The 22,492-nt window shown below is 41.5% G+C and overlaps 1 protein-coding gene across 7 annotated transcripts in view; it reads right to left on the minus strand.

Moving 5' to 3' along the window:
- Positions 1 to 252: 252 nt before the first annotated feature.
- dip2a (disco-interacting protein 2 homolog A) overlaps positions 253 to 22,492 on the minus strand; it is an 81,974-nt gene continuing 59,734 nt past the window's right edge. For 2 of the 7 annotated variants that reach the window (XM_071463961.1, XM_071463623.1), the window contains 33 exons: positions 20,012 to 20,131; positions 18,626 to 18,823; positions 18,309 to 18,400; positions 17,677 to 17,787; positions 16,543 to 16,666; positions 16,348 to 16,457; positions 16,126 to 16,228; positions 15,450 to 15,514; positions 14,945 to 15,038; positions 14,181 to 14,300; positions 13,924 to 14,038; positions 12,572 to 12,711; positions 12,012 to 12,148; positions 11,830 to 11,910; positions 11,025 to 11,152; positions 10,727 to 10,841; positions 9,826 to 10,027; positions 9,559 to 9,668; positions 9,106 to 9,186; positions 8,550 to 8,667; positions 8,217 to 8,338; positions 7,915 to 8,026; positions 7,653 to 7,762; positions 7,124 to 7,254; positions 6,801 to 6,969; positions 6,475 to 6,645; positions 5,808 to 5,837; positions 4,391 to 4,452; positions 4,014 to 4,071; positions 3,815 to 3,889; positions 2,932 to 3,106; positions 2,610 to 2,733; positions 253 to 2,435 (listed from right to left, as the gene is read on the minus strand). In XM_071463961.1, coding sequence (XP_071320062.1) covers positions 2,183 to 2,435; positions 2,610 to 2,733; positions 2,932 to 3,106; positions 3,815 to 3,889; positions 4,014 to 4,071; positions 4,391 to 4,452; positions 5,808 to 5,837; positions 6,475 to 6,645; positions 6,801 to 6,969; positions 7,124 to 7,254; positions 7,653 to 7,762; positions 7,915 to 8,026; positions 8,217 to 8,338; positions 8,550 to 8,667; positions 9,106 to 9,186; positions 9,559 to 9,668; positions 9,826 to 10,027; positions 10,727 to 10,841; positions 11,025 to 11,152; positions 11,830 to 11,910; positions 12,012 to 12,148; positions 12,572 to 12,711; positions 13,924 to 14,038; positions 14,181 to 14,300; positions 14,945 to 15,038; positions 15,450 to 15,514; positions 16,126 to 16,228; positions 16,348 to 16,457; positions 16,543 to 16,666; positions 17,677 to 17,787; positions 18,309 to 18,400; positions 18,626 to 18,823; positions 20,012 to 20,131 — 3,956 coding nt within the window. In that variant the 3' untranslated portion in view covers positions 253 to 2,182. The remainder of the gene's footprint in view (positions 2,436 to 2,609; positions 2,734 to 2,931; positions 3,107 to 3,814; positions 3,890 to 4,013; positions 4,072 to 4,390; positions 4,453 to 5,807; positions 5,838 to 6,474; positions 6,646 to 6,800; positions 6,970 to 7,123; positions 7,255 to 7,652; positions 7,763 to 7,914; positions 8,027 to 8,216; positions 8,339 to 8,549; positions 8,668 to 9,105; positions 9,187 to 9,558; positions 9,669 to 9,825; positions 10,028 to 10,726; positions 10,842 to 11,024; positions 11,153 to 11,829; positions 11,911 to 12,011; positions 12,149 to 12,571; positions 12,712 to 13,923; positions 14,039 to 14,180; positions 14,301 to 14,944; positions 15,039 to 15,449; positions 15,515 to 16,125; positions 16,229 to 16,347; positions 16,458 to 16,542; positions 16,667 to 17,676; positions 17,788 to 18,308; positions 18,401 to 18,625; positions 18,824 to 20,011; positions 20,132 to 22,492) is intronic. The other 5 variants (XM_071464147.1, XM_071463877.1, XM_071464056.1 and 2 more) reach the window with 3 other exon arrangements.

Genomic DNA, 22,492 nt, shown 5'->3' on the forward strand with positions numbered 1-22,492 from the left:
GTAAATGGAGTCTGCTAACACCATGTAATCCCAATTTAACTCTGCCAACATTCAAGTATTCAACACACCTATGTAGGTGTGCACTGTTTTACAAGAGGCTTGACCTGAAACTGAACTGATCTGTTCACTAGACATGAGACTGTAGCATATAGGGAAAAAAAATGTTAATTGAGTTCATTGAAGAAAAAAATTTGACAAGTTAAAATGTTTTTATTAGAGACACCTGGGTGCCATTTTCACTGAAAACAAACATTTCAAGTTAAAAGCACTTTTTTATTAATTAAGAAATCATGTTATGAAAATAATGACAACTAACCATATATCAGACAAATGTATCTTTCCATATGTTAACAACAATTGTTTGCTCAGGAGGATGTGACATCACAGCAGTCACCAGAGCATAACTGTCTTCTCCTTGTACTCAAAGTGTGCTTCGTCTCATCCTGGAAGTGGCCAGTTCCCACTGTTCTTTCACTCTATAAAAATGTTTCCATTTCCATTCCATGTCATCCCAATGTCCACACATGAGAATTCATTTAATTTTTTTTTTTTTTTTGTGAGGGAGAAGTTCACATACATACATACCAGATTCAGTCATTGCTTCCTGTCGACTCCTCCATCTATTAATAATTTACACAAAACCTGTACATACTTACAGCAGGCTGGGGCCTGTTTCTGAGGGGATGTGCACATAGAAAAAAGAAGCAACATACAGTGAAATGAATCTTTACAAAGTCAGAGTAATGAGATGTGATGTTATGATGTCATGACACTTGCTTCATACATTACGTGCAGCTCACAACATTTTTCAACTCTCATTCAACATTATGTATCCTTATGAAATGAGGCTGTGACATTCTGCATCAAACCCATACCAACTACAATTTCTCCCAGTCTTTTGCTATAAAACACACATTCTACACGATTGACAATAGGGACAGACATTATTGAATATACTTATGGAGTAAGTGTGTGTTTGTAATGGCTGACGTGAGGATCAAGTATACTCATCTTAGCCAAAAAGATGAAAGACTTTGGGTGCAATAAGAGCAGGATTTACCATACCTATCCTCCTTCTGCATATTCCTTTCCTATCCAACAGCTCATAAACTTCACAAAATTAAGTTCAACAATAGCTGGGACAGGAAGAGGTGTCTGAAAAACACTTAAGGCTTAATTCATTTCATTTGGCACGCTGCTAATAGTAAGCAACGTTTATATTTCTTGCTATATCATGACTTTGAATGATTGGAACTTGCTGCCTGCAGTCATTCAAAGCACATCTTTCACATCACTCATATTGCATTTTGTTCAGATAAAACAATAACTATATTACACATTTTAGATTTAGAAAAGAACAAGACTTAGTCAAACCACAACATTATTTCTAAGTGTTTGGTTACTGACACTACAAACTAAAGCACTACTGCTAGAATGAGCAACAAATAACACCAACTGCCCCTTTCTCCAACACCACTGTTGTGTGCTTTTTTGTTCATGCAATAACATGATGTGAACTGAGCTGGAACACAAAAAAGCAGGGTTCACTTCAGGGTGCAACTGTAATCTGGAGAGCTGCCCTCCACAGATGTACTGACAATGCTGGTGGGGCAGAAATTTTGACCTGTAATGACACAGGAGGCTCTTTGAACATGAAACATGTTACAGCTTGTTTGACACAGGGTTTGGGTACTGGTGTCAGTCCTGTTCTATGGCACAAGTGTATGGCAAACAGAGCTAACATTCAATATTTTGGAAACTGACAAAGTAAATTATGTTAATGGCACAGTGTAGTATTAAACCTTAACCACCTGCTGTACTGCTATCGGGTGTCCTGGGTTTAAGGAGTCAGAAGTCCTTTCATACATATAAAACTCACTTTGACAAAACCAAAATGCCCTTCAAAATATTATTTGTTGAGGCAAAAAATCACAGGGAGAAACAGACATGAGGTTTGTCAGTTTTATATCTCTGGAATTTCTTTCCATCTTGCTGTGAAGTTCTGTATCCACATTTCTTTCATACTGTATTTCCCCTGACAGAAGAGGGTAGCTCGCTCTCTTTCAACACAAGCTATACAGACATGGGGCCCACAACCGTTAGAAGCTCCATATTTATTGTCCTGCCATCTCCTGTAATGTGATGAGCCACAAGGAGGGGTACCCCTCCTGCAGCAGGGCCCTCACATGTTGTAAGCCACGTATATGGGGTCCAGCTGGTCGGCCAGGAATCCGTCTCTGAGGTGCATGCGTTGCTTCTCCCCTCGGGAGTTGATGGGGATCACGCCAGGGTCGACCACCACCACCACACCTACGATGAGGTAGTGCTCCTCGAGGACTACGTTGGTGACCAGAGCCACCAGGTCCAGGGCCTCCTGTTCAGATCCCTCCAGCTCTACAACCACCACGAGGAGGTTCGTCCAAGTGAACACCGCACTGGAGGGAGGAGGAGGTAGTGGGCGCATGAAGGGAAGGAAAAAAGGAAGGATACATATGGCAGGAAATGAGATTTGGAAGATGTTAGAAGTCAGAATTGATGTTTATTGATGTTGTGATCTGACAACATAATGAATAAGTCAAACTGAACAGTAACTGATGTAAATTTCTCACCATTCAGCTATGCTCTTATGAGAGCGGATAACAGAGGTCTCAATGTCAATTGGGTGATACCGCATCCCCCTCAGCTCCAGAGTCTCATCAAGAGAGCCCACCACATAGAGGGCGTCATGGCGCTCTGAGACAGACACACACAGTCACAGATTTGTCAGTTCAAACTTAATAAGGTAAAGAAATCCAGTTTTGAGGTGATGTAAGAGAGAAAAGAAGGAGGTCAAAAACATCTTTAGTTTTCTGTAGTGAAAAAAAGTGAGTCCATCTGACAGTAGGAGCAAAGCAGTGACAGTAAGTCAGGGCAAGCACTGATGATTCTGACCTCCACTGGCATCAGTCAGCTCGGTGCGCCGCAGGAAGCCCAGGTAGCCCGTCCTCGCCCAGACAGTCTGGGTGTCGCCGAAGCTCAGCTTGGTGTTGAAGTGGTCAGCATGCAGTGCCTCCTCCCCATAAACTGTGTAATAGCCTGTGGCATTGTGAGGACTGCTCACCCAGATCTATTACATGCACACACACACACAACAATGACAAGTGGTCATTGTTACACAGATGATCATATATATCCACCACTCTCCTGGACAAATTTTAGACTAACTATAATCTCAACATATAAGTTCAACACAGTGTCAAATAAGACTGAATATTATAGACATCTTAAAAGTAGACCATATGGCAGATCAGTTGTATTGGACAGCATTAGATTGTACAGGTGACCCAGTAAATTGGCCAGTGAGTGAGCATATATACAGTGATGAATGGTCTTCATTACAGTTACAAATAAAGCAGTTGTCTCAGCTGTTGTTTGTGTCTGGGTCTAGAGTCGGTCGCACAGTTAATTAAATGTCCTGCATTAAGAACTGACTCCTCTAGACTTCTAAAGGCAACTTTGTGTATGTTAAATTTAGAATTCAATTATTTGTTTGAGGAGGTTGCATTACTACATATAATAGGCCTTTCTTTTATCCAGTCGGCTTGTCAAAAGTCTTTGACGTACATCTGTGTTAAATGTGTAAAAAAAAAAAAAAAAAAGCCGACCAGAATCCTCTTCCTGGTTTTGTGTATACATGTCAAGTAAACTGACTCTCTCCAGGAGAAATCTAGCTGGGGAAACCATGTTGCTCTAAACTTCTACACAACTATGGAAATTAGGTGTCCCAATTAACACATCTACTGTGAGAAGCTCATCAGATTACGTCGTGACTTACCTCTCCTAGATGGGAGTCTCCCAAGGGTCCTTTAGTCTCTGTGTTTGCAATGATCACTTTCACTCCTGGAAGGATCTACCACAGCAGACAGCCATATGTCAAATTAACAGAACAGAGACGAGAGATGAGAAAAACCTCTTTGCAGTGTGAAGTCAATGTTGTTAATAGTATTTTAGTGCATGTTTACATGACGCTGTACCTTTCCAGACTCCATCAGTGGCAAGCTGTGAGGTGACCCTCTCTCAACCAGACGAACCCTGAAGAAGATGCAAATAAAAGGATAAAATTTGCAATTTCTTATCTCGATTTTCATTACAATTTTCAACATATGTTTAAAAAAGTGTGGACGTAACAGTTCAGCTCAAAAGTTGAAAATTGTATTTAAATAAACTTCTAAATTCATAAGGAAATTCAAATTAAAATAGACAATCAAAATGAAAAAGTGGTAACAATTATTTAATTTGCTCGAAAATTATACACTAGCATTATAATCTCACAATGTGTTAGACTGTCTGCACATGTCGACTTTTACATCTACAGATCTTGTGGTGATAGTGCCGCAGTGGTGCCCCCCACCTATCATGTCGTAGAGCTCTCATGTCCACGTAAACGGTGGTGGGGTCTGGTCCAGCTGTACCCTGGAGAAAAATGAACGTGACATGAGTCAATTATGAAATGTGTACTGCCCTGACAGTAATAAATTCTGCATGTTGCCTAAGTGGAGGGGAGGTGGAAGCTGCTTATGATACAACTGTTGACAAAGCAGGGGAGCAGCCAGAAGCCTACCAGCCAGGCTACAATAGTTAGGGCTTTGGCAAAACTCAACCATGTAGCCACAGACAATGTTGTACCTGCAGAGTAAATTTCACTTGCTCTAATGCTGCCAGTTTGTTTTCAAGTGTAAGAAAGCTAGGAAAAGCTACAGTGCCAGTTATTAGGAGCCTATAATAAATTATAAACAATCTAGTTGTTACAAAAAAGGCACAGAAATGTCAGAAAATGTAATTTAACTGAGCAACATTTGTTTTTATAAAACGTCCAGAGCTCTGTCATGCAGCTGAATCCTAACTGAACCATTTCTCAAGTTCTGATTCTGGTTGTCAGATTTCGATTCCTTCAGCTTGGGCATTTGTCATCATTACTGCTGTGAGTCTAGTCGCAATACATTATGTTTTCCATCGCTCCTTTTCCAGTGTATAGCCAGAGCACAAGCTAGCAATGAGTTGCTGTGTGGTCGTCTGTGAGGTCAAAGCCAAACACAGAGCGGGCTGATTTCAGTTTAATGAGCTGAGGGGTGGGTGGGCGGGGGGGGTCAAGCCAAGCAGAGGTTTCAGCAACAGAGCATTTTTTGGAAAACATCAACGAGACTCAATCCAGAGATTAGTCTTCTCCATAAAACCAAAGCCAGCTGCCTGATTAGCCTAAATACAAGTGTTGACAAAACTGTGTGTAGTATTTGTTAATGAGGAGTTTGATTCCAAAGTGACAAATGAACAATTTGAAGAAAAAACTAATAAAAAAGATAAAATTATTTGTCTCACTACAGTACTACAGGTGTAGAAGAGAGGATCATGAATCAATATTCATTACATAAATATCTACATTATCATTAATATATAACACAAAAACAAGGTTTGAAATGGAAATAAAGGTATTGGGATTGTCAAAAAAAATTGACATAGCACTCTTCAATTTAGAAATCTTCCCAAATAAATGCATCACAGCACCGCTCATGCTGCTAGCTCATGGTATAATGTACTGTAATAGCATGAAGCCGAAGCTTGTCAGAGAAAAAGAAAACCAAGAAAGAAAAATCACTGAATTAAGGTTAAGCATTTTCAAACATCATGCAAGATAAATAACAAACATACACATTGACACACAGACTCACACACACACACACACACACACACACAGACACAGACACACACAGACACACACACAGGCCCAGCAGCAGCCCAGTGAGCAGACAGCCACTCTTATCCCACAGTACCTGCTCAGCCAGTTTCCCTAACCTGTTGGGCTGACAGGACAGGGCAGGACAGATAAATAAAGATATGTAGATATATATTGATATACATGGACACACATGCACACACAACAAACACTCACGCACATAAAAACCCCCAGGGATAGGAGGAACAAAAAAAAAAAAAAACTAAACACCGAAGGGCCAAAAGAGGAAAGAAAAATGGATGAGCATTCAAACTGAGGAGCAACTCTGTGGATCATTCAAAGAGTTTACATTTACAAAGTCTCAAAAAGTCAAAGTAAAAAGTTATAATCACATCAAATATACTAAAATGAAACATAAAATTTTATATTTTATTCCTTTAATATCCTCTAATCTCAAATTGGTTGGTAAAAATTACATTCCTGAGTTTTTTCCAAAATTTCCAGACATATTTTGATAAGTTTTCCACTGGCTGATTTTTGCTAGGTAAACTATGATTTGATAGATTATGTGCACATTGCAATCCTGTGTTTTTCACAAATTTCGTGGATGTTCATCTGAATTGTTGCACAGATTTATAACCACTTTGTTTTGCCCCTAAAACACTGATCATCATGGACTCTGGACCTCTCCACCCACCCAGCCCTCCCCTCCTCCTCCTCCTCCTCCTCCTCGTCCTCCTCCTCTTCTTCCTTTGACAGCTTACCTGCAAACAGATTGCTACATTGACCCGGCAGCCAAAGGTGGTGCTGACAGCACGTGGTGAAAGCCCCAAGTCTTTGAAGATCTTTGAGAAGGACTGAGTAAGTGATATGCGGGGCCGCTCCTCTGCTACCACCATGCATGTACGGACACAAGAGAGGTTCACATTTCGCAACTGGAGACGGAAAAACAGAAGTTTGTATCAACAAACAATAAAAATTGAAAAAAATGAGACAAAATTATTGTAATAACATAACACTCTTTCTCAGTTTACTAAGAAGACCGTGGAAGTTAAATGACACTGTTCGACAACTCAAGTGACAAACTGACCCGCAGTGCTTCTGTCTGTGACCCCAGACCCTTGGTGCACATCTCCATGACTGAATACGAGCAGAAGGTGACTCGCACTTTGTACTGACTGACTGCAGCAAGCCAGAGAGACGCATTGCTCTCCAGCTCCAGAGGGGGAACCAGGATCGACTGGTGGCCCGAATAGACACTAAAACAGAGTGAGACATGCCAACTGAGAGGCTGAGTGGGAACACAAGCATGAAATAAAAAAGTTTGCACTAGCCACTAACACAGGCTCTTTAACTTCAACGATTTTATTTTTGGCTTTGCCATCATTCAATTGGTCAGAGCTGCTGGTTTACCTGCACAGGCACCAGAGAGCAAAGCCGAGGCCGCAGTAAGGGTCTAGACAGATGGCGATCTGCCGGGAAGGGTAGAGCTCACACTGCAGTTTGATGGAGCGACACAAGGCACTGGTGGCAGCATGAGACATCTAGAAGAGACGATATGACACACAGACACATGAATTATCTATTTAAACTGAGTCCTAGATTAAAATTCTACTTCAGAACAACACATTTTATGGACTCATTGATCCACTATTTCACACGTGGACACCTCAGCAGTGTTCCGATGGTTGCTTGAAGACAACTTTCTCCGTACCATATCTGTCAGATTGTTGTCTAATAAAACAAACCACTCTTTAAATAGCCCCCAACTGGAGACTGTGTGTAAATGCGCCAAGGTTTATCCAATGTACACACTTTGTTTTGTCATTTGTTTGTAATGATAGCAACCATCGTCGTTTGATTCACGAGGAGGTAAAATAATCACATCCTGACATGAGGGCTGCATGTGTATCTATAGAAGAGCACATCTCCTTCAGCATACTTTGACCCCCGCTAGGATGCCTGTTGTGGATACACTGAAGTCCAGGTAAGCCAACATCTCTGGGGTCGGGGGCTTGTACATCTGGGGGCTCTTCTTTCTGGGGAGGTCATCTAGAAAATGAACAAAGGGAGAGGAGGAGAGTTTTAAATGCAGACATCATCTTTCTTTACTTAAAAATCTGCGCTTTATAGGTGATACAAGACCATAAACTGAAGACCTTAGACTGTTTGTGTGTTTGTGTGTCTGTATGTGTACAAGTCACCTGTGTCCAGCACCATGGGCCAGCTCTTGACGTCCACAGCAGCAGCAGCCTCTTTGGATTTCAGCAGCTTCATTATTGCTTGGGTGGTCAGGATACACACTGACTTACTGACCTTTAACAAACAGATACTACAGTATTACTATACATGAAGTATATCACATTACTTTCATTGTTCACACAGTTGCACAGTTGGCTGTTAAAAAGAAAAACAACCATCCGAGAGCAGAGATGACTTTGTATTTTTATATATGCACCAGGTTTAATGATTGTAATAACTGTGGCGCCTGTGGAGTCTGTGTTACCTCAACAATCATCTTGACAGTGGGCAGGGTGGTGGCCAGGTTCTGAGGGTGCGGGGGTCTGACAGTGACTGGCACACAGCCAGCGTATAAGCAGCCGTAAAAGGTGGCAATCAGGTCAATTCCTGCACATAAATGTTTATATTTAACAAAGATTTGCATTTTACACCTTGATTACAATTGATTAACAGTAGAATTAAATTTACAATAGTACTGAGAACTTTATTCAGACAGACTAACAACTGAATGAAGGGATAGTGAAGAAATACCAGTAATACTGTATCTAAGGGACAGAACTAAAAAGACAATTAGCACATTAGCAGTGGCAGCTCTCACCTGGCGGGTAGACAAGTGCTACATGGTCTCCAGTGTTTAGGCGTCCCATCAAAGCTGTGGCCACCCGCTCTGCCCGCTTGTGCAGCTGCAGACAGGAAGCTGTACTTGCCACCGTGCCCTGAAGAGCAAAAGATAAGAACACAAGTTACATTTGTCTACAAGGCTATCTACTATATTGAACAGATATAAAAGTTATAGTTCAAGGAAGGGTAGTTCTTATTATCTGTAGGATTCATCAATCTGTAGATTTCTTTAATTTTTTTTACTTTACATGCAATATTGGAAACCAATAAGTAAAAGTGGAGTCAGTACCTAGATTTATCAGATTAAATTCACTGTATTAGTCAAACAAAGACATTACATTCTACTCTCATACTGATAATAGTTTTATCTATAAACTGTTTCGCAACTGAATTTCCAGGAAATTTACTATATCTCAACATACACATGTTGCCCCTGCATGACAAACTTTCATTTAGTGAGGTAGTAAATTATATCTGTATCACCCTTCCTAATTCAATTAATGGTAAGGAGATGGTAAACAAAAAAGTAGTACCTTAGCATTGAGAACAATGAACAGAGGATGGTCTGGAGTAGCCTGAGCTCTCCATTGTAGCACGTCCTGTATGTAGAGGAACTATTGGAGAGAGAGAAACACAGGTTTAATTGAAGACGAATCAAAGTCTCACACAGCAAAGTCAAGACACACTGAGACAATAACGACTCATTAAAGAAATACTGTAGAACTGATGGAGTACGGTGGCACATGGTGTTTTTTCGTAAATGAAGGACAGATCTGATGGGTCACAGTATATTTGAAGCTGAAAACAGTCATGGGTGTAATGCATGATAGAAGAGGAATCTGATTTACACAAAACCTGTGTTCACACAGGTAGTTTTTTGACAGCAGGAAGTCAAACCTGGAAGTATTTCAGAATTCAGACCCTTACCTGTGTCTGCAGTGAATGTGTGGAAGTGATGAGTGGGTGAAATGAGGATGACTATCTACCTTACGTGCCTGGTCATTGTCCTCTAGTTGTGCCACGTCTCTCCCACAGGCTTGTGCTATCCTCTTGCCTGCCACCAGGTTGCCCACTATCATAGAAGCAGGACCGACCTCTGTCCAGCACAACCAGACCATCAGTATCATCATACATGACAATGAAGTTAACACATTCATAACAATAATTTAAAAAATGAAGAAATTAAATAAATTAAGTCTTTGTTCTACATTTGTCTCTAAACCTGACCCATACTTTGACATCTGGTGGTCTACCTGGCTGCTTTTGTCTTGGCTTGGGCAGGTTTGTGACACAAGTGTGAGGACACATGAGGACGTTGCAGGGGTGCAAGGCTCCCTCCAGGAAGCGCTGTTTGGTCTCAGATATATGGATGCCACCCAGGGGAGCCTTTGGAAGCGTGTTGGCAGGCACCAGAGCCAAGCAGTACACCCCGACCTGGTGGATGCTGTCTATCGCCTGGAAATAGTCGGGTAATACACACATTAAACGTGTGAGCTTTGTGCTTGTTGCAATCCAGCCTTAGTTTCAGTAAGCACCATAGGGGTTGTTCTCACCTGAAATTATTCTTGCTTTCATTTTTATCACTTTTATATGCATATGTGGATTATAAAATAAACACACCTCTCTTGAAGCTTCAAACCAGATTTGGGAATTAAGCCGCTAAATAACTGGCACAATATAAATGTTTGCTCATTGTTTATGATGTGGGTTTTCATTTTCTGGCAAAACATTGACAGTGGATTAGGACATACTTTTATTTTTAGTTCTACTCAAGCACATTGGATGAAACTATTAATATAATGTCCTTTAAGCAGGTGAATGTGCTATAATGTCCTTGAACATATCACCAAGGAAAGGCTTCAAAACCGTCCTTAACTGTCACAATAATGTAACTCGAAGAAGAAAAAGGCAGAAAAAGGCAGCATACTGGTGGCCTTCTTTCATTGTAATAAATTATCTGAAAGAAGTTTAAGGGTTCTGGAAGTTAGTTTTCATATTGAACCGAAAACAATGAAAATCTAAAACCTTGTGACATTCAGTAGAAAACAGTAAATATACCCGATTTGTGCTGACTAAAAATAAACATCCAAACCACAGGTAAAGTCCTTTACATATGATGTTACTGGTTGATAACATGTGAAAAACACAGAGCACCTGAAGGACACGGCTCATCCACTGGAAGCTGTCTTCCTCAGAGGCATCCGGCCTCTGTTCTGCCACAACAACAATCCTCTCGTCATGCAGCACTGACACAGAAAACACTGCTATCCTGGAACACAAGACGTAAAACAACACTGTTACAGAGAGACTGTACTCATTCAATCAAGCTGCTCAGTTACTGATGTGCCTTACACGGTCAGTAGAGAGTGAGAAAACAGTACAGATAAGACTGATATGTACAGAGTGTAGACTTTTAAAATTCAGAATTTTTTCAGGCTCTTTCCTCTTTTACCTCCCCCTGTACACAAACTTCATGGGTTCCACTGCCAGTGCTGTGGCAACTACGTCATCTGCGTTGTGTCTCCGTCCACTGACTACCATCAGCCCGTCCATCTTCCCCACAACAAACACAAGGCTGTCCTGGGAGGAAACACAAAGTAAATACAGTTATCAACAACCTCTTTATATCCTTGAGCTGTCATGTTCTTCCTGGAAAGTAAAGTCTGCTTTCAGCTCAGAACTAAAAACCATAACAGTTTGTTGACTGATAATTGACCGATAATTAGCTTGACACAGCTATCCACCAATTTTTCCTTTAGTCATTGTGGTTCTGTGTGAATTAGCTTGTGACAGATCTGGTCTCAGGTCTGCTGTATAAAATATGATAGTCTCCTTCACTGATTTTAGTGTTAAAACGTGACAGCTGTTTGTAGAAACTACAACATACTGTACAGGAAATTACAAACTGATGTATGTTCAGCAGGCTGAGTAAAACTGAAGATATTACAAATCATACAGGTGCAGACTGCATAAACCTTTATGTACATTCAACATATTGAGGCACAGACGGCATCTTTTACATGTGTGCTGGGTAAACATCAAAAGAAAGATTGATGATTTCTGTCAGATATCTGCCTGTTCTGTTAGGCAGACATGTCATTTAAACACATACACTTGTGTTGCCAAAAGTACAATGTATCACAACTGGGAGATTTGGGAGATTTGACGTCTTTAAGAAAGAGCTATTTCACAGCTAGAAGACAGACATCTAAGTAAAAGAAGATTAAAAGATTGCACGCTAATGAGGTGGAACTTACTGGTCCCACAAAGCCCAGCAGTGAGGTCCTGGTGAAGGGTCTGTCGCTGATGGGAACCCCAGACGATGTTACTGGGATGGTCTGCCACAGGAAGTGCACGTACAGAAAAAGAAAGTATTTAGAGAGATCAGCTTACTGCTCACTTTGTCACATCTGAGCAGAGCGAGAAATAAAACACTCACCTCGAAGATGTTCTTGGTCATGCCCGGGAGGCCATAGTAAGCTACACCAGTGCTACCTGAGCTCATGCAGATCTCTCCAACCTCGTCTGTCTGACAGAGATAAGGTGTTCCCTCCACCCGCACCACACAAACCACAGCTGGAGACACACAATCACGACAGGTGAAATATCATTTAATCTACATTTCTTTTACTTATTCCTGTTTGGGGTGCTTTATTCTTTTTAGTTCATGTCTTCCAATAATTTATTGTTTAATAGGATTTTTTTCTCATCAAACAAAATGCTATGTAATTCTATATTAAATGGTATAAAAGAAGAGGCCTTTGAGTGCCTAATGCGCTGCCATGAACACCAAGTAAGAGAAGAGAGCTGAAGCATTATTGCCAAACATTTCACTGTAGCTAGTAGATTTAACAGTACTGAGATGCTGGAATTGAGTTTTCCTTTTCAGCCAGATCCCACAAAATTTGATCAGATCATCCATTACCTCTGTGGTATCTTTATCATTAGCGTACTCATTAATGGCAGCGAACCGTTAATAAGCAGCACAGTGCACTGTACCTCCAGGCATGACCTGTCCCACATCCTGCACTGTAAGGACAGAGAGTTTCTCCTCTGTGTCCACACGGATGACACTGTGGCTCAGCCCACCCATAGACAGCACCGCCTTCCCTGGGGGAGGAACACCCATTTCTGGAGGTCTGCAGGACACACACAGATTTTACACACATCCACAGTTGTCAGAAACCAACGCTGTCACTGCCTTTCATGGTAAACAAACATTACTAATTTGTGATTCAGTTTGTATGGTATTGATGCCAGATTTGGATTAGTTCATAAACTATATCTCCTTTTCTAAAATAGCAGACTGTCTCAGTACATTCTCCTGAATGTGAAAAGGAGACAGATATTATTCTGGTGGAATTGATGACCATGTGTATCTGTGAGATGCAGACCCTCCATTACAAAAATTATATACTTTCATATATATATTTGAAAAAAAGGTATGTCTCACTTTAAAAATAGAGTCAGCTTCTGTATTTGAGGCATGTGTTTTTAGTTATCTGTCATCTTTTTTTTTTTTTGTGTGTCCCAGTATCATAGGCAAGCAGTATGAGTGGTCTGGATGCCTTGTGTTGTTGGGGCAGATTTACTCTGCAAAGGAGGAGTATGGGATACTCTCGCATATTTTAACTTTATTAAGACAACCGGGCCGCATCAGGAGTGAGAGTGAACAGGAAGAGGAAAACAGAGAGAATATGGGGAAAAGAAAAAGGTAACGGAGAGACAGAGAAAAACAACAACAACAACACAATCACATTAACAATAACTAACCATATCCACATTTATAGTGGCTCTATAGTCATTAATCATTAGACGCTCCATATGTGTATATGTGTGTGTGTGTGTGTGTGTGTCTGTCTGTCTGTCTGTGTGTGTGTGTATGAGGGGAGGGGTAGGTGTGTGTGTACGTATGTGTGTGTGTTCATGTGTGTATGCACGTGTAAGTGTGTACCCATTTGTCATTGGATGTGGTGGGTAGTTGATGTGGGGGCTGCAGTGCCTTTGGTCTGGCTGCACAGGCAGCCAGAAAACCGGGCCACCAAGGCCCTGAGCCACCCCCAGGGCCCAACAACCCAAGGCAGCATGACCCCCATGACAGCCATGTGACCGACCCAAAGGGGACCCCGTGAGGGAGTCTGTCATCCTAATTTTCCTCCATAACTGAGGCCTGTGATCAGCAGAAAGCTGTAAAATCCTACACTTTATCACTGTGATAAAGAAGCACAAATCTCCCTCCTCTCCCTGCAGGATCCAGCTGATGTTTCAAACGCAGTGTGATATAACAGCGCAGCAATGCAAAGCTGTGGCAGGTTGCTTTGTTCTCATGAGATGCAGTAACGGCATCTCACCTGCGGATGGCGACAGTCATGGCCTCCGAAGAGCTGGCACATGGGCAGATCACCTCAGGTCGCAGCCCACGTGCCTGGAACACATTGAGGAAGGCATCGCAGGAGGATATCGACCCTGTGGTAACACAAGCACATGCATACATACCCAGTCAGATAGATATACAAACACAAACAAAGTAAATCAATTATAATCTCTTGTGGCTTTGGGGTGTTTAATAAGGTTATTCAATTAAATGAGACTCTGCAGGTGCACTCACATGGGTTGGCTCCGTCGGCTACGATCAGCATGCGCAGCGAGCTCAGGCTGATGTCTCTCTGGTCTCTCTGAGCTAGCAGAGACCAGTGCATGTCCCTCGATTTCACCACTGCTACCCGCGCTGCACAGGGGACACGAAGACAAGAAGACAGGCTGACAATGGAATCATCCAATCAACACCTCTGTCATCCAGCTTGACAGCCAATCACACATCACACAGTCTGACAGCAAATAGCAGCATGGTCTGACTCAGTTACCAACAGGTGACTCAGCAGAGCTCAGACCAGAAAGGAGTTGAATTTTATTCAGCGCTGCAGGCCTCTTGTCCACGACCTCCACTGAGCTAATACAGCGAGCTAAAAATCAATGAGTCCAACAAACTATTGCTTTAATCCATCCACCTCTGTCAAATGTACAGTGGGAATTAAAACTTAGGAGAAACAGACTCTCCCTGGAAGTTAAAGTTGTATGGCACTTAAAACAAGAAAAAAATGTTTTGTGAGATATTGCCATCAAGGAAGCTAGCAATTCATTTTTCTCAAAGAACTTTCTTGTAAAAATCCTATACTGTGTGTGTGTGTGTGTGTGTGCCTCTTTCTACATGTGGTAGAATTCACCATAATAAATGCTGTGATTTTCCATAATAAATAACAACAAATGAGTTTACCCTACAATTTAGAAAAAGCTAGGTAGGTTTACCCTGTGCTAAATCAATCTTCAAAGGGCTGAGATGCTGCAAGCAGAGTAAGGAGAACCGACCCTTACCTTTGTATGTGTGAACCTTTTGTATCCAGGAGAGGGGGTTGACTTTCATCAGTGAGTAAGGAATGCTGATCACGTGCATCCTATTCATGACACTCTGCCATTAAAAGAGACAAGCATCAGACTAGCACCAAAATATATCAGAAGTGCATTGCAACTACACAATGTCACTGCAAACAAACTGTGAGTCAGGACAAGATTTTATCTCTTAGCAGGCTGAGTATAAAATAAGCACGTTGGTGCTATTACTACAGGTCATGTATGAACTCCATGGCATGACTAGAGGAAACATAGTATTTTTTTTTACAGGCTCGAAACTCTTGAGTTATCAGTCAAGATGGTCCTGTCCATCAGGACTTCAATAGTTTGACGGCATTTACATACTGATAAAGCTCTCATATGGATAAAGTCAGTGAGATGAATCAGACTTTTTATCAGCAAACTGAACATAGATCTTGAATTATATAACCATCCTATTAGCTTTACCAGATAGTTTAAGACCACTCACAGTGAGAACACCATGCCATAATCCTGCTTCCCTCTTGAAATCCAGGACGTTGGTTATGGTTTCAGCTGCAAATCAAAAAGGGGATTTTACCAAGGTTAGGGGGGGAAAAAGGGTTTGAGACATTTAATCTAACATTCCTACTCTTCACTTGCACAATCACACATCTCCTATTACTTTTAACACACCCTCAATTTTCGTAATAAACTATGACTGTAGACACACTGGCTTGAGTGAAGCACCAAACTTAGTTTCAGAAGCAGAACTGGGGTGTCTCTTGGGGATACTGGTGCAGTTAGAAGTTATTTAGAGCAAAACTGGGACATTGGAGGAGAGGAGGTGCCTTACGTTCTCTTTTTTTTTTTTTTTAAGCAGACCTGACCCAGGTCTGACGCGAACACACATAACACACTCGGCAGCTGCATTTATCAAACTAGACTGTAATTACACTCTGATAGGATCTGTGAGCAAAACGAAGGGGAAATTCTGTAATATTAGAAATTAAAAATAGGTTTCTTCAATGAATGTGCTCTGTGTTATCTAATCTGAAGTATGAATAAGAAAAAATAATTGCATAATCCTACTAAATCTGGTCTCTCCTTCTCTCTTTAACATCACCAACTGGATGCTTTTCTCCATGTCAGAGGGATGAATAAATGATGGAGAATGTCCTCCTCACCTTCAGTATAGCCGCAGGCCTGTGTGAGGGCGTGACAGTGAGCCAACATGGCTGAATGGGACACTGTGATCCCCATGGTGCTTCCTTCTTTGCTGGTTTTATACTGAATGTAAAAAACATTTGAACAGTTTCTTTCCAAAAAAATAGATATGGATGATATGAAGAGTACCTAAAATAGATCTATTTTTGTTTTACTGGTAAGATCAATGAAACCACACTTACCTCTATGTAGGCTATGTCATTACTGGCTTCACGTATTGGAGGATGCCAATCTTTCGGAGGCTTCACAACATGTTTTCCATCTGTCACAAACCACAGCAACCGCGGCCAGCCTGCAGAGACAGAGACATGAAACCAGTTCAAACCAACTGAAACTATACAGACAGAGCATCAAAATGAAAATAAAACAGGCTGTACCTTTGAAAGTGGCTACCTCCCCAGTTTGTGCTTTGGGCAGGCCTTTCTGACAAGCGTCAGTGGTCAGAGCCAACGTGACGCCGCAGCTGCCCAACAGAAAGCCAATTTGTTGACTTCCTGCGTCCTGGGGGACGAAAGAGAGCAAAAACTGAAGTTCAAACTGGCAAACTTAGGCAAGTAGTATCTCACAATGTGGAACATAAACGCTTTAAAGAAAGATGCTCTGAGAGAATGTGGGAATTGTAAACAGGGAGAGAGAGAAGGACGATGGCTACATCTTACATCAAAGCAGCAGCAGGTGAGAAAGCAGAGTGATGGCCAGTTATTAAAAACTCTACTGCTGAGCATCAAAGGCCGATCGTAGCAGGAATGAAGCCAAAGATCTGACTCATATTTGATTGGCTGTGCAAATTAACTTACAGCTAGACCAAACTGAGCGAACCGCACTGAGCAGAAAAGCAAAGAATGGTCGGAGATGCTGGGTGGGAAGATGTGGAAGAGAGATAGAAAGATAGAAGGGGAGGACAGAGACAGAAATTGAGAAAGAAAGAAAGAAAGAAAGAAGGAAAGAAAGAAAGAAAGAAAGAAAGAAAGAAAGAAAGAAAGAAAGAAAGAAAGGTGAGTTGGCAGACCTAGTAAATGTGTTTCTGACTCTTGAGAACAGTTGGCCTGTGATCTAATATTTTGACTGGAATTACACATCATTTCACCTCACTCAAATCTTATTAATTACAGCACAACATCTGCCAACAGCATGCTTATAAAGGGCAATCAAGAACAGGCATTAATATTCAGCCTGTGTAACCAATGTGGATGAATTTGTAAGGATGTGCTAGAAGCTGCAATGCATTATAACACTCTGCAATTAGAATATTCAAAAGATAATCCTGGCCCAATTATAGTTGTGCATCAGATAACCAAAAGCTGGATGTTCTTTGGGACAAACAGATATTCAGGAATGTAATATCACATATATCCACGCTGGAACAACATGACAATCAGACTGTGCATGTTACATCTCTTCCTCAATGATTTAGGGGTCAAATGTCCAGCAGGGGTCACTACTACTCTTCACTGGTTGTGTTGATTGGCACTAAAATGTGAAAGTCCTAGGAGACAGTCTCTTGTCTCTACCTTTCTGGTCAGCGGTACTTCAATAGGCACAGGAACCAGCTCTGCCAGGAGACAGCCGTAGAAGGCCACCATGAACATCACTGGATCATTGTTGGGGAAAACAAGTGCAACCTACGGGGTATCACAGACACAACATGTCATATATGATATATTATGCAGTTTCTAATTGAACTAAAGATACAGAAAGCAAAGAGCATGGTGTGTAGCAACTATTGTAGACAAGAAACCAAACATTTGCTTCTCTTCACAAGTAATGAGATGATGATTTGTAAAGACAGATCAAAAAATATAACAACTTAGTGAAAATGCAGCCCTCTGTAGGGTAACAAATATCAAGTTTGAAGTAGACTGACTTTATGATAATATGTCCTTAGTTTAAGTACAAGGGCCAGTAATCAATTTTTTTTTCTGTTTTAACACTACCTCATGTTCAGTCTTGGAGGTACATTTCCAGATTTAGCATCGTTAACTTCCGGTCACTACTGATACTGGTGATTGAGGAAATTGAAATTATTCTACAGGTGCACTTGCTGAATATTGTGTTAGGAGCATCAGCCACATGTCTAAACGTCAACAACAACAAAGAATATGCAACTGACCGCCACTGAACACAGTTTTATCTCGTTACTTACTCTGTCTCCAGGCATAAGCAAAGGCTCATTTCTGGTGCTCAGCTTGTTAAGAAGCGTATAGGCCAGTTTCTGACTGCGGGTCCACAGTTTACCTACAGAGGTGAACACACACTGTAAAATATTTCCTTGAATTTAATAACCTCTGACAGTCAAATTAATATTCAAATACAACATAGCTTAGTCTGACAACAGATTACAAAATGAGGTATGCAGAGACAGACGTTCCCCTGCCCATCATTCATACGCTGAAAACCACCAAGAATAAATGACAAAATGTGACATTTTTTTCTGTCTCCATGGTTAAGTCTGATACCTACCATAGGTGAGTGTGTAGACTGGCTTGCCAGCATTGTCAAGTGCTGTCAGACATGGACTCTTGGGCTGAGTTGTACCCCACCGTTGTAAGGCTGCTGGCAAGGAGGGAGGCCAGTTGGTGACCACCCCAAGAGGCTCTCCTTCCAGGGGACACATCTGCTGGCCTTCTGGCTTTGGCTGGTTAGGATCTGGCTGCTGGACTAAATACATGAGGAAGAGAATGGAACTTCAGTCTGAGGGTGAATTCAATCGACAATTTGTGCAACAAAGCGGGATAAGCTCCTTGTGTAGCAGTGCCATCCAAGCTATTTGAGAAAGAATCTGTGTGTCTGATTTTGGTTGAGAGATTTACATAGAAATGGTTAATTTGTGCATTATACCACTCTCTTAAAGGAAGGCAGTGCAATAAAGGAAGTGCGGGACTGAAAGGCAATGAGATGGGAGTGATGGAAGAGGAAAAACCAGGGGATTAAAGATGAGCTGTGTTCTGTCCTTATCAGTCTGAGTTGCCTAAGATAGCAATTCCTGAGAAACATGGAGCTATAGCTTATTAAAAGGCAAAGGTTTCTCTCTTCCTTCAAGCACCCTACTTGCTCTTTGATTTGACTTCCATCTTTCTGTCACTATTCTTCCCTCACACTTGCCTGAACTTTCTGATAAGTGGGATTCTGAATTGTTTAACTGAGCTGGCAAGATGGATCCCTGCCAAATAAAACACCTCTATCAGGAACAGATAGTGTTTGACCAGGTCCAATTTCAGCTTTGTGTGTGTTTTTCTGCTCACACCAAGCAGACCACCAAGGCTTGCTATGCCACAGTGTCAGTGCCAGAGTCAGGGAGGCCTTACAATTACCTGCTGATGCACTACTGTTCCTGCTGCTTTTTCATTTTCAGTGTTTATTCAGCCTGGCAGAGTACCACCCAAAACCCACGATGGGCTGGTTGGAATAGAGGAAATGGTTAGACAGGGCCGGTCCCATGCATGTGTGTGTGTGTGTGTGTGTGTGTATTTCTTTACCCAGAATTCCCTAACCGCTCCCTTTGCACACCTGGTGGTCTCAGCTCCAACAAGAGTCAAAATAACAACCACTAATCTAAAAGTGTACCTCGACTGTTGATTTGGGAGGCGTGGTGTGGTCAATGTGACATTTTTATCTCAGCTATAACAAGATATTGATAAATAACCAATACTGAAACTGGAAAAATCTAGTAATGCCAAAAAAATTTGGTAAGCTTATGTGCCTGTCACATGTGTTTCTGTAAAATTCAGCATTTAACTGCTGAAGGCTCTGATCAGTATGCCTGTCACTCCACAGAAAGAGGAATGATTTTTTTTCCTAATTTATTGATTTAATAAAAGTAATGTAATTATTTCCAGGCCAGCTTACCATCCAAAAGCTCCTCAAAGTCATCCACAAAGAACTCTCGCAGTGGCGGTCGCTTTGGTCTCTTCAGAGTGTTGAGCAGCTGCTGGATTTTGGAGGAGACGCGACTGTTGACTGGAACACCTACACAATGAGATTGGAGGGAATGACGAAAATGGTAGGAGGGAGAAATAAACATGGCAAGACAAAGGTATGGAGAGAAATACAGACACGGAAAAGAAGAATATCAGGGTGCAAATAATGTATGGCACAGGTAGGAGGGGAGTGAAACAGCAGTGAAAGACGCGGACAGACAGATTGAGAGATTGATGAGGAAAGGAGAAGAAATAAATGAATGAGGGAAGGACAGATAAGAAAAGAGAAGAGAAGAGAAAAGGTCAGTGTGGTGTTCTAATGAGACATAGAGGACAACCAGCTGTCACTCACACTGTGGCAAGACAACAAAACAGTGGACCGTGACGTCCTCAACAGTCACCTGGAGGTCAAAGGTTATAGTCTTTCAGTGAGGATACACTCTAGAATCACTGAAACCCCTCACAGGCAAAATAAATAGGAAAATGAGGAGCAGCCTCGCCTGCTGCCTAGCAACAAAGATGTCCTCTTTGCACTAAGTGATTCATGAGGTGTCTCGAAAGCGAGTCTGTTTTACATACACCCTGCAAAATCATACTTGTGGGAGGATAAAATCAACTACAGCCCAGTCAAGTAAAAGTAGATGTACATCATTAGGTGTGTATGATAAAACTGATTTTTAATAAGCCTTTTACATTGCTGTGCACAAGAAAGCTGAACCAGAGCATACTCAGAAAGCATAACTGCAGAGATATGGACCTTCGTGAAGACATAACAAACAAACTTGAGCGACAGGAAAGGAGAGAAAATGAGGGAAACAACAGACTTGACATGAGAAGAGGGGATGTGTGCAGTTAGATTTCCCTCACATTTTGGACAGAGACACGTGCAGACTATAATCACCATTGGACATCATTTCCTCCATATGATTTCATACTTAGTTTGGGAGGGGGGTGGTCTGTGTCAGACATTCCAGACAGCCACAGGAGACGAAGGCCACAGCTGCATGAGGCTTGCCTGATCTATCTTTCTATAATAAGCCTGGCTCAGACAGACTCTGCCTCCTCATGTAGGGACAGATGTACTGGGAGTAGACTTGTGAGGGTCAGCGCAGCACCTGATGGGCCAATTAGAAAGCCCCAGACACACAGGATAACATCTGAGGACCCTGAACCCCACCCACTCAAGGGCCAACCAGGGCCTGCCTCTGATGATGAATATAATTAATGTTTTTGTGATTTCACAATTTATCCACCCACAGCACTGAATCACAGTAGCAAACACTGGGTCTGGTTTAATTTGTGCATAAAATGCCACACCAGGTCTTCATAATAACACTATATGCACACATAGTAATGAGAACTGCATAAAACAACAAACTGAGAACATAACAGAACAAGATAAAGCTGCTGTTATTCTATATCGTGTTCGATTTCAACAAATCTAATGAAAAGATCAAATCTAATAAAGTGTTAGTAATTTTTTGACTTCCCAACCACTCTCTCTCTCTCTCCACTCTCTGTGGCTCTCAGCCTGGAGCTCAATTGGTCCTAATGAACACATAGTTCTTAAAAAACTAGTCACAACCAGCTGAGCACTGTAGTTTTTAGCAAACATTACTCAAACTGGAGTAAACAGTGAATTTGTCAGGGACTATTTTCAGCTGTGGATTAATACACATTTAGCATGCTACTAAGTATTTGCAGCAGTAGGACTTGTGTGTGACGTTGACTCAAAATTAACTACAGTGCCCACATTCATTATAATGACGGAACATGTTACCCAGTTCAGCAGTGTGGCTCTTTATTTTTTCTTTAGTATAGTTTTTGGGCGACAATGGTGTGACTGAAGGCTTTTTGAGTGATGTCAGAAGATGACTGAGAGCTTATGAACAGATCAACATGAAAAGTTGTTTTTGTACCTAAACCTGGATGAACAGCAGTAATGAGAGGATGTGCTCATTTTCTCAAGAAGGAAACCTGCCTGTTAGCTCAGAGTATTTGCTGTTAGCTCCAGCCATCTGGTCAGAGCTCAAGATTTTATGAGATAGATATTTTTACACTGAAACTGCAGGAATAAAGTAGCTTTAAGGTAAGACAGCTCAAACTGTTACTGTGTGTTGTTTGTTTACCTGTTTAGTGAATATTGCTAAGCCTTTGTGTTTGATGTGTATCGAGTTTCAGTTTGGAAGTTGGTGACAGTTGTTAGAGGAGCAGACTGGTGGCGCTGCTTGGAAAATGCGTCATGATGTGCTGATAATTTTCCAGAGAAAAATGAAACAGGCGCGTGGTGTAAATAGTCAAAATAGTGAAAATATCTATACACAAGCTGTGATGACATTGTGGAAACATATTTTACCTCAATGATGCGCACACATCCTCAGTTGTTTGTAAACAGGAAACCTGCCTTGGG

This window comes from Trachinotus anak, unplaced genomic scaffold (assembly GCF_046630095.1).
Source record: "Trachinotus anak isolate AG129_WGS33_773 ecotype Australia unplaced genomic scaffold, CSIRO_AGI_Tana_v1 ptg000001l, whole genome shotgun sequence".
NCBI classification, from domain to species: domain Eukaryota; kingdom Metazoa; phylum Chordata; class Actinopteri; order Carangiformes; family Carangidae; genus Trachinotus; species Trachinotus anak.